The sequence below is a fragment of the Anolis carolinensis genome, unplaced genomic scaffold (assembly GCF_035594765.1).
Source record: "Anolis carolinensis isolate JA03-04 unplaced genomic scaffold, rAnoCar3.1.pri scaffold_7, whole genome shotgun sequence".
In the NCBI taxonomy this organism is placed as follows: Eukaryota; Metazoa; Chordata; class Lepidosauria; order Squamata; family Dactyloidae; genus Anolis; species Anolis carolinensis.
In genome coordinates, this window is record NW_026943818.1 from 15,721,515 (window position 1) to 15,733,166 (window position 11,652).

General features: G+C 36.6%; 1 protein-coding gene across 1 annotated transcript; it reads right to left on the reverse strand.

Moving 5' to 3' along the window:
• Window positions 1–4,559: 4,559 nt before the first annotated feature.
• LOC134293334 (uncharacterized) lies at window positions 4,560–10,964 on the reverse strand. Its single transcript, XM_062960619.1, has 2 exons — window positions 7,737–10,964; window positions 4,560–5,955 (listed from the first exon to the last, which is right to left on the reverse strand). Exon 1 carries the CDS (start codon window positions 9,818–9,820, stop codon window positions 7,970–7,972), a length of 1,851 nt encoding a protein of 616 aa, XP_062816689.1. The 5' UTR covers window positions 9,821–10,964; the 3' UTR covers window positions 4,560–5,955; window positions 7,737–7,969.
• Between the last annotated feature and the right edge of the window lie 688 nt (window positions 10,965–11,652).

Consider the following 11,652-nt stretch of genomic DNA (forward strand, 5'->3'; position numbering starts at 1 on the left):
AACATGCTAGTGGTGTATTATACATATTGTGGTATATGATTAATATAGTACAATGTAAGAAATAATAATTGGTTTTCCAGAAGCATTCTCTCCTGACATTTCGCCCACATCTCTTATGCAACTTATCATTTAGCACTGGTATGTGAAAGAATACGAATAATATAACATGCTAGTGGTGTATTATACATATTGTGGTATATGATTAATATAGTACAATGTAAGAAATAATAATTGGTTTTCCAGAAGCATTCTCTCCTGACGTTTCGCCCACATCTCTTATGCAACTTATCATTTAGCACTGGTATGTGACAAAATACGAATAATATAACATGCTAGTGGTGTATTATACATATTGTGGTATATGATTAATATAGTACAATGTAAGAAATAATAATTGGTTTTCCAGAAGCATCCTCTAATGACGTTTCGCCCACATCTCTTATGCAACTTATCATTTAGCACTGGTATGTGACAGAATACGAATAATATAACATGCTAGTGGTGCATTATACATATTGTGGTATATGATTAATATAGTACAATGTAAGAAATAATAATTGGTTTTCCAGAAGCATTCTCTCCTGACGTTTCGCCCACATCTCTTATGCAACTTATCATTTAGCACTGGTATGTGACAGAATACGAATAATATAACATGCTAATGGTATATTATACATATTGTGGTATATGATTAATATAGTACAATGTAAGAAATAATAATTAGTTTTCCAGAAGCATTCTCTCCTGACATTTCGCCCACATCTCTTATGCAACTTATCATTTAGCACTGGTATGTGACATAATACGAATAATATAACATGCTAGTGGTGCATTATACATATTGTGGTATATGATTAATATAGTACAATGTAAGAAATAATAATTGGTTTTCCAGAAGCATTCTCTCCTGACGTTTCGCCCACATCTCTTATGCAACTTATCATTTAGCACTGGTATGTGACAGAATACGAATAATATAACATGCTAGTGGTGCATTATACATATTGTGGTATATGATTAATATAGTACAATGTAAGAAATAATAATTGGTTTTCCAGAAGCATTCTCTCCTGACATTTCGCCCACATCTCTTATGCAACTTATCATTTAGCACTGGTATGTGACATAATACGAATAATATAACATGCTAGTGGTGCATTATACATATTGTGGTATATGATTAATATAGTACAATGTAAGAAATAATAATTGGTTTTCCAGAAGCATTCTCTCCTGACATTTCGCCCACATCTCTTATGCAACTTATCATTTAGCACTGGTATGTGACATAATACGAATAATATAACATGCTAGTGGTATATTATACATATTGTGGTATATGATTAATATAGTACAATGTAAGAAATAATAATTGGTTTTCCAGAAGCATTCTCTCCTGACGTTTTGCCCACATCTCTTATGCAACTTATCATTTAGCACTGGTATGTGACATAATACGAATAATATAACATGCTAGTGGTATATTATACATATTGTGGTATATGATTAATATAGTACAATGTAAGAAATAATAATTGGTTTTCCAGAAGCATTCTCTCCTGACATTTCGCCCACATCTCTTATGCAACTTATCATTTAGCACTGGTATGTGACAGAATACGAATAATATAACATGCTAGTGGTGCATTATACATATTGTGGTATATGATTAATATAGTACAATGTAAGAAATAATAATTGGTTTTCCAGAAGCATTCTCTCCTGACATTTCGCCCACATCTCTTATGCAACTTATCATTTAGCACTGGTATGTGACAGAATACGAATAATATAACATGCTAGTGGTATATTATACATATTGTGGTATATGATTAATATAGTACAATGTAAGAAATAATAATTGGTTTTCCAGAAGCATTCTCTCCTGACGTTTCGCCCACAATGTAATTTTATTGGTATCTATTTTTATTTCTGAAATTTCCCACTCTCAGCTTATACTGGAGTGAATGATTTCCCAGTTATTTGTGGTGAAATTAGGTGCCTCAGCTTATATTCGGGTCGCCTTATACTCGAGTATATACGGTAATGTAATTTTATTGGTATCTATTTTTATTTCTGATATTACCCACCCTCTGCTTATACTGGAGTCAATGATTTCCCAGTTTTTTTTGTGGTAAAATTAGGTGCCTCGGTTCATATTCGGGTCGGCTTATATTCGAGTATATAGGGTATTTGAAGAATATTCCATGGAGAGGCCTTCCTCCTCCTCCTCCTCCTCCTCCCTCTCCATTGAGGGCAATGCGGGGAATTTTCTAGTCCGCCTGCAATGCGCGCCTTTCACCACTGGATGGAGACAAACACACACAGCGGCTTATTCCCTATTCATTTTCTCCCCGCCTGCAATGCGCGCCTTTCACCACTGGATGGAGACAAACACACACAGCGGCTTCCTGGCCATTGAATATCCCTTGCAGCATCAAAGCCTGGCTGCTTCATACCTAGGGGACTCCATTGTCGGCCAACTTGAATCCCATTGAATAGCCTTGCAGCATCAAAGCCTGGCTGCTTCATACCTAGGGGACTCCATTGTCGGCCAACTTGAATCCCATTGAATAGCCTTGCAGCATCAAAGCCTGGCTGCTTCATACCTAGGGGACTCCATTGTCGGCCAACTTGAATCCCATTGAATAGCCTTGCAGCATCAAAGCCTGGCTGCTTCATACCTAGGGGACTCCATTGTCGGCCAACTTGAATCCCATTGAATAGCCTTGCAGCATCAAAGCCTGGCTGCTTCATACCTAGGGGACTCCATTGTCGGCCAACTTGAATCCCATTGAATAGCCTTGCAGCATCAAAGCCTGGCTGCTTCATACCTAGGGGACTCCATTGTCGGCCAACTTGAATCCCATTGAATAGCCTTGCAGCATCAAAGCCTGGCTGCTTCATACCTAGAGGACTCCATTGTCGGCCAACTTCAATCCCATTGAATAGCCTTGCAGCATCAAAGCCTGGCTGCTTCATACCTAGGGGACTCCATTGTCGGCCAACTTGAATCCCATTGAATAGCCTTGCAGCATCAAAGCCTGGCTGCTTCATACCTAGGGGACTCCATTGTCGGCCAACTTGAATACCCTTGCAGCATCAAAGCCTGGCTGCTTCCTACCTACGGGGAATCCTCTTTATGCCACGAAGGAAACCCCACTAAGGACTACGCCACAGCAACGCGTGGCCGGGTACAGCGAGTTATATTATACGACTATATTGCAATATTATTAGTAATATTTCATATAATAAAAATATACAATTATAGTGAATTATATGTACATCCTCTGGAGGAGAGAGGGCGGTCTAGAAATAAAGTTTTGTTGTTATTATTTTATTCTTATTGGAAAACTAAGCAAGGGGGGGTTATATCTCCTAGGCTCCAATGGCATTGAGCTGTTGTAGTTTGTCTAGGATGGTGGGAGTTGTAGTTTGACAAGGCACCGGCACTCCTGGGCAGAAGACGGGAAAGACCTTGCAAAACCCTCACTCCCAGGATATTATTATTAGGAGTATTACTATTGTCATGTAATTAGATTTCCCAAATGGCTCAATGATATATCAATGGGATTCCTAATGTCTTTTCTCTTTGTCGCCCTCCTGTGGACAGAAGAATATTGCACTTGCCTTGGGATTCTGATTCTTCGCTCTCTGCTGCCATCCAATGGTCAGAGGCGGAAGTGCAGCCTCGAGCGTTGAAGGCGCCTTTGTGCTGCACTTTTCTATCTGACCATGTGATGGCAGCAGAGAGCAAGGAATCAGAGTTTCAAGGCAAGTGCAATATTCTTCTGTCCACAGGAGGGCGACAAACGGAAAAGCCATAAGGATTTAATGTAATATTGATATTTCTTTGAGCCATGACAGTTTAAAATAATACTAATATTAATAATAATAATCTTGGGAGTGAGAGGTTTGCAAGACCTGTCACGCCCTCCGCCCAAGAGTGCTGGTGCCTTGCCAGACTACAACTCCCACCATCCCATACAACCTCTGCAAGTTTGCATCCGCACAATACTATGGCCATGTTCCCGAAGCATTCTCTCCTGACATTTCGCCCACATTTATGGCATGCATCCTCAGAGGTTGTAAAACTAAGCAAGGGAGGTTTATCTATCTGTGGAATCACGTCCAGGGCGAGAGAAAGAACTCTTGTCTTGGAGGCAAGTGTGAATGTTGCCATTGGCCGCCTTGATTAGCATTGAATGGCCTTGCAGCTTCAAAGACTGGCTGCATTCCTGCCTGGGGGAATCCTTTGTTGTGAACGCGTTAGCTGGCCCTGATTGTTTCCTGTCTGGAATTCCTGTGGACTCGCAGGCCTGGGATAGTGAGCATTTATCGCACTTTAACTCTCCTTTTTATAAAGAAACAGCTCTCTCTTTTACACCAAGGTGGCCTTTGTGATCATTCGGAAGACCGTTTCCAGACTCAGGGCAAAATGCAACGGTTCTTCTCCCATCCTCTGTTCGTTCCCAGAGATTTTACTTAGTTTCAGGCGAATGGCGCAACAAGCAAAATGTCTGCATTTCCCTCCCCAATAAAAACACCCAAAACCTGGCCGTTGTGAAATAATAAACTTTATTGATTTCATGATGGGAGCCACCGTTTTGTATAGAAACAGAATCAAAACAAGCTCAGCGAGTTGTAACTCAGCCGTAAGGACAGACAAGGGAGAATTCAGGCGGCTCCTACGTGTGTTTTCCCTTTCTGGGTTTAAGAAATGGTGCCTGGGAAGGAAGGAAGAGGTTTCTCAAGGAAATTGCATACATTTGCAACCAAAGTTGGTGTAAAGAAGTGTGTGTTTTTATTTTGATTTATGGATGACACGTTTATTTGATTTTGTTTAAACAGTCAGGTTTGGTTAAGTTTATTTTTTTTATTTTTTTGTATCATTTTTATTGAGAAGTTTCTTTTAAAACATCAAACATAAAACATAAGACGACATACGGCAGGGGAACAGGGAAGGGAGGGCAGGGGCAGGGCAAGTGTGTCTGGATTAGGGATTGTGAGAGGGGATAGACACTAGCAATGGGGGGGGGGGGTTTCCGATCTTTGTCACTAATCATTTATGTTCCCATTAGATAGTTCTTATCATCTTTTCTTAAGGTAATAATAATAATAATTTTAGTTTTATACCCCGCCCCATCTCCCCGAAGGGACTCGGGGCGGCTTACATGGGGCCAAGCCCAGATATCAGACAATATAAAAACATATCAATAAAACAAGTCAATCAACAATAAAACAAATCATAAAACAAATGAGGTCACATACAATAAATATACTGATAAAATCCCGGGTTGGCTCCAAAAAGTAATATCTCCTACCCAGAAAAGAAGAAACCAACAGAGAAGATGTGCTTGGGAGGGGGGGGGATAATTATACCATTGTATTACATTTTAAAAAGAACAAAAAATGTAATGCCTGCAAGACATTTGTGGAGGGGGGAAAATAACTAGACTTTCCTGCAATTTTTTTAATGAGGAAGAGCTTAAGGGTTAAACTATTACATATACCTCCCATTCTAAGATCCCCATGGATGCAAGTAAACCTTATATTTCGCTGATATTTGGGCCAGAAACCTATCACAGAATTGCAGTGAAGAACATAGAGAGGCCTACAAACACTTTGGAGGGGAGAGTTTACTACAGTAAGTAAAACCATGCATATCAAATCTATAGATAAGGAGACTGTACTGCAATCAGTAAAATCTTCATTATGTTTACCTAAACTACAACTTCCCAGAAAATCTGAATACAACCTTGCTGGTTCCCTTCTCTGAAGTAACAAGGTAGTCTTCAAAGTTTGACCAGTCCGTGGCTCTTATAGCTCTTCCGTTGCTCTTTCTCATTCAGAAGGTAAGTTTGTCCATATCCTTTATTTCAGTCCATTTGGTCAGCCAGGCATCTTTCGATGGGGCTTTCTCACTTTTCCATTGTTTTGCGATTACCATCCTTGCTGCAGTAATAAAAAATGTAAATAGTTTATCTGTATTTAAATCTACCTTATGTAATTCATCATATAACCCTAGCAGGAGGAGCTCAGGCGTCTTCGCAAAGTTTGTGTTTAGAATTTTATTACTTTCGTCTAACATCATCGTCCAAAATTTTGCCATCTTTCTGCAACTCCACCACATAGGGTGGTACGAGCCCACTTGAGATTTACATTTCCAGCATTTATTATTAGTATTTTTATACATAAATCCTATCTTTTGGGGGGTTAGGTACCATCTATGCATTACTTTCAGCCAGTTTTCTTTCATGTCCATGGAGTACGTGTATTTAATTTTTTTCCTCCAAATCGATTCCCACTCATGTAGGTAAATCGGACATATGAAATAACAGAATAATATAATAATGATGAAAAACAATAATAATAATATAAAATAATATAAGATCCAAATAATATAAGGATGCAAAATAATAGTAATATAATAATAATATAAAATAACAACATAATAATGCAAAATACTGTGTATTATAATAACACGAAATAACAGAATATAATAATGATGCAAAATAATAATTATAATACGTAATACGTAAGAACAAATATAAAAATGATGTAAAATAATAATATAATAATATAAAACAACAACATAATAATGCAAAATCATGTGTATAATAGTATGAAACAACAAAATTATATAGTATAATAATGATGTAAAATAATAATATAATATAATATGAAATATAAACAAAACGATATAAGAATGTAAAATAATAAAAATATAAAATAAAAACCAATAATATAAGGATGCAAAATAATAATAATATTATAATAATATAAAATAACATAATAATGCAAAATACTGTGAATTATAATAATATGAAATAACAGAATAATATAATAACGATGCAAAATAATAATAATATAATAAAATATGAAATAAATATAATATAATATGAAATAAGAACAAAATAATATAATATAATATAATAATAATGTAAAATGATAATATAAAAACCAAATAATATAAGGATGCAAAATAATAAAAATAAAAATAATATAATATAAAATAACAACATAATAATGCAAAATCATATGTATAATAATATGAAATAATAACAATATAATAATGCAAAATACTGTGTATTATAATATGAAATAACAGAATAAAATAATAACGATGCAAAATAATAATATAGTAAAATATGAAATAAATATAATATGAAATAAGAACAAAATAATATAATATAATAATAATGTAAAATGATAATAATATAAAAACCAAATAATATAAGGATGCAAAATAATAAAAATAATAATAATATAATATAAAATAACAACATAATAATGCAAAATCATATGTATAATAATATGAAATAATAACAACATAATAATGCAAAATACTGTGTATTATAATAATATGAAATAACAGAATAAAATAATAATGATGCAAAATAATATAATATAATAATAATGTAAAATGATAATATAAAAACCAGATAATATAAGGATGCAAAATAATAATAATAATAATAATAATAATGTTTGCTGTGTCATACAACATAATAATAATAATAATAATAATATAATATGAAATAACAATATAATAATGCAAAATCATGTCTATAATAATAATATGAAATAATAAAGAAATAATATATTATAAACGTGGTGTAACATAATATGTACGATAATAATATAATATGAAATAATAACACAATAATTTATAATATAATCTAAAGGCCTTTTCCTGCCGTTCTCCTCAGCGGAGCTTCGCTCGCCTCACTCACCCCGGCCGCCATCTTGGCTGTTCCCTTCCCCGGCCCTCACGCGCCAGGCCACGCCCCTTGCCCCGCCCCCAAGTCCCGGCAGGTCCATCACGCAACCCGTCCCTTCCGTCGCCAACCCTGACACATCCATGGACCTCATATTCAAACAACATAATAATACGTAACGATTATTAATAAGCTCGAAGACTATATATCTCTGATATTATATTATTATTTATTTTGTATTATTGCGGCTACGATGGGAAACGCCCCCGCACTACATATCTGCCAGGACGCGCTTCGACCAATGAGGGAGCGAAGGAAGGGGAAAGGGGTGGGACCTCCCAAGCAACAACCAATGGGAGAAGAGAGCGGAGACGGAGGGGGAAAAGGCGGGATAGGAGGAACATAGAGGTATGAAAAGTAAAGAGCGCCCCTGCAATGCGGAAATGGAACATAGAAGTATGAAAAGTGAAGAGCGCCCCCGCAATGCGGAAAGTGAACATAGACGTATGAAAAGCAAAGAGCGCCCCTGCAATGCGGAAATAGAACATAGACGTATGAAAAGTAAAGAGCGCCCCTGCAATGCGGAAATAGAACATAGACGTATGAAAAGTAAAGAGCGCCCCTGCAATGCGGAAATGGAACATAGAAGTATGAAAAGTAAAGAGCGCCCCTGCAATGCGGAAATAGAACATAGACGTATGAAAAGTAAAGAGACCCCCGCAATGCGGATAGTGAACATAGACGTATGAAAAGTAAAGAGACCCCCGCAATGCGGATAGTGAACATAGACGTATGAAAAGTAAAGAGACCCCCGCAATGCGGAAATGGAACATAGACGTATGAAAAGTAAAGAGACCCCCGCAATGCGGATAGTGAACATAGACGTATGAAAAGTAAAGAGACCCCCGCAATGCGGATAGTGAACATAGACGTATGAAAAGTAAAGAGACCCCCGCAATGCGGAAATGGAACATAGACGTATGAAAAGTAAAGAGACCCCCGCAATGCGGAAATGGAACATAGACGTATGAAAAGTAAAGAGACCCCCGCAATGCGGATAGTGAACATAGACGTATGAAAAGTAAAGAGACCCCCGCAATGCGGAAATGGAACATAGACGTATGAAAAGTAAAGAGACCCCCGCAATGCGGATAGTGAACATAGACGTATGAAAAGTAAAGAGACCCCCGCAATGCGGAAATGGAACATAGATGTATGAAAAGCAAAGAGACCCCCGCAATGCGGATAGTGAACATAGACGTATGAAAAGTAAAGAGACCCCCGCAATGCGGAAATGGAACATAGAAGTATGAAAAGTAAAGAGCGCTCCTGCAATGCGGATAGTGAACATAGAGGTATGAAAAGTCAAGAGCGCCCTCGCAATGCAGAAAGTGAACATAGAGGTATGAAAAGCAAAGAGCGCCCTCGCAATGCAGAAAGTGAACATAGAGGTATGAAAAGCAAAGAGCGCCCTCGCAATGCAGAAAGTGAACATAGAGGTATGAAAAGCAAAGAGCGCCCCCGCAATGCAGAAAGTGAACATAGAGGTATGAAAAGCAAAGAGCGCCCTCGCAATGCAGAAAGTGAACATAGAGGTATGAAAAGTAAAGAGCGCCCTCGCAATGCAGAAAGTGAACATAGAGGTATGAAAAGCAAAGAGCGCCCTCGCAATGCAGAAAGTGAACATAGAGGTATGAAAAGCAAAGAGCGCCCCCGCAATGCAGAAAGTAAACATAGAGGTATGAAAAGTAAAGAGCGCCCTCGCAATGCAGAAAGTGAACATAGAGGTATGAAAAGCAAAGAGCGCCCTCGCAATGCAGAAAGTGAACATAGAGGTATGAAAAGCAAAGAGCGCCCCCGCAATGCAGAAAGTAAACATAGAGGTATGAAAAGTAAAGAGCGCCCTCGCAATGCAGAAAGTGAACATAGAGGTATGAAAAGTAAAGAGCGCCCTCGCAATGCAGAAAGTGAACATAGAGGTATGAAAAGCAAAGAGCGCCCCCGCAATGCAGAAAGTAAACATAGAGGTATGAAAAGTAAAGAGCGCCCCTGCAATGCAGAAAAGGAACATAGAGGTATGAAAAGAAGAAAAGGAACATAGCAGAGCATTGGATGTACCAGCCTGGGCGCAGAATTCAGTAGAGTCTCACTTATCCAACATTTGCTTATCCAACATTCTGGATTATCCAACGCAGTCGAGCTTTTAGTAGTCAATGCTTCTGTAGTCAATGTTTTCAATACATTGTGATGTTTTGGTGCTAAATTCGTAAATCCAGTCATTACTACATAGTATTACTGCATATTGAAGTACTTTTTCTGTCAAATTTGTTGTATAACGTGATGATTTGGTGCTTAATTTGTAAAATCATAAACTAATTTGATGTTTAATAGGCTTTTCCTCAATCCCTCCTTATTATCCAAGATATTTGCTTATCCAACATTCTGCCAGCCATTTATGTTTGATAAGTGAGACTCTACCGTAATACTATTGGACCTCCGAGGCGGCCTTCCATGGTTGTGGGTGAAACATCAGGAGAGAATGCTTCACGCTTGCCTCCCACATGCACGAGTTCTTTCTTCCTCCCACCCTGGACATCATCATCCCACAGATAGATAATAAACCCCTCTTGCCTGGTTTCCAACAGACCTCACGACCTCTGAGGATGCCTGTCAGTAATGTGGGCGAAACGTCAGGAGAGAGTGCTTTTTGGATGGCCTTCTGTCAGGAGGGCTTTGATAGTATCCTTCCAGTCAGGCAGATTGGGGTTGGACTCGATGGGCTTCGGGGCCCCTTCAAACTCTAAAATTCTATGACAAGCTGGATGTCCACCTGTCGGGAGGGCTTTGATGGTGTCCTTCTTGCTTGGCAGGCTGGGTTGGACTAGATGGCCTCTGGGATCCCTTCCAAATGTAGGATTCTATGCCTCTAAAGCCTTACTTCTCCATATCACTAATTAGAACGGTGAGGATGAATGGCCATCTGTCAGGAGGGATCAGATGGTGCCTTCCTACCTATAACATGATGTTTTGGTGCTTAATTTGTAAAATCATAACCTATTTTGATGTTTAATAGGCTTTTCCTTAATGTTTCCAACATATTCGATTATCCAACGTTCTGCCGGCCCGTTTATGTTGGATAAGTGAGACTCTACTGTACATACAATATATTATATTATTAGTACAGCACAATACAAGCATTATATATTATTATATTGTACTATATGACTATATTGCAATATTATTAGTAACATTACATATAATATAAATATATCATTATAATAGTGTATTATTATTATATTGTAATACATCAGAATATTATCAATATTATATGTATATTATAATATTAGTACAGCACAATATAAGCATTATATATTATTATATTGTACTATATGACTATATTGCAATATTATTAGTAACATTACATGTAATATAAATATATCATTATAATAGTGTATAATTATTATATTGTAATACATCGGAATATTATCAATATTATATGTATATTATAATATTAGTACAGCACAATATAAGCATTGTATATTATTATATTGTACTATATGACTATATTGCAATATTAATAGTAACATTACATGGAATATAAATATACAATAGTGTATTATTATTATTATTATTATTATTATTATTATTATTACATTGTATTAACCGTAGGGGAGTGGTGGCATATAAGTTTAAATAATAAATAAATAAATAAATAAATATTACATCCGAATATTATTATCAGTATTATATTATATGTATATACAATATATTATAATATTAGTACAGCACAATACAAGCATTACATATTATTATATTGTACTATATGACTATATTGCAATATTATTAATAACATTACATGTAGTATAAATATATCATTATAATAGTGTATTATTATTATATTGTAATACATTGGAATATTATCAATATTATA

Coding starts and splice junctions, on each gene's coding strand:
- LOC134293334 (XM_062960619.1), bottom strand. CDS start 9,820: ATGTTCCTTTTCTTCTTTTCATACCTCTATGTTCCTTTTCTGCATTGC.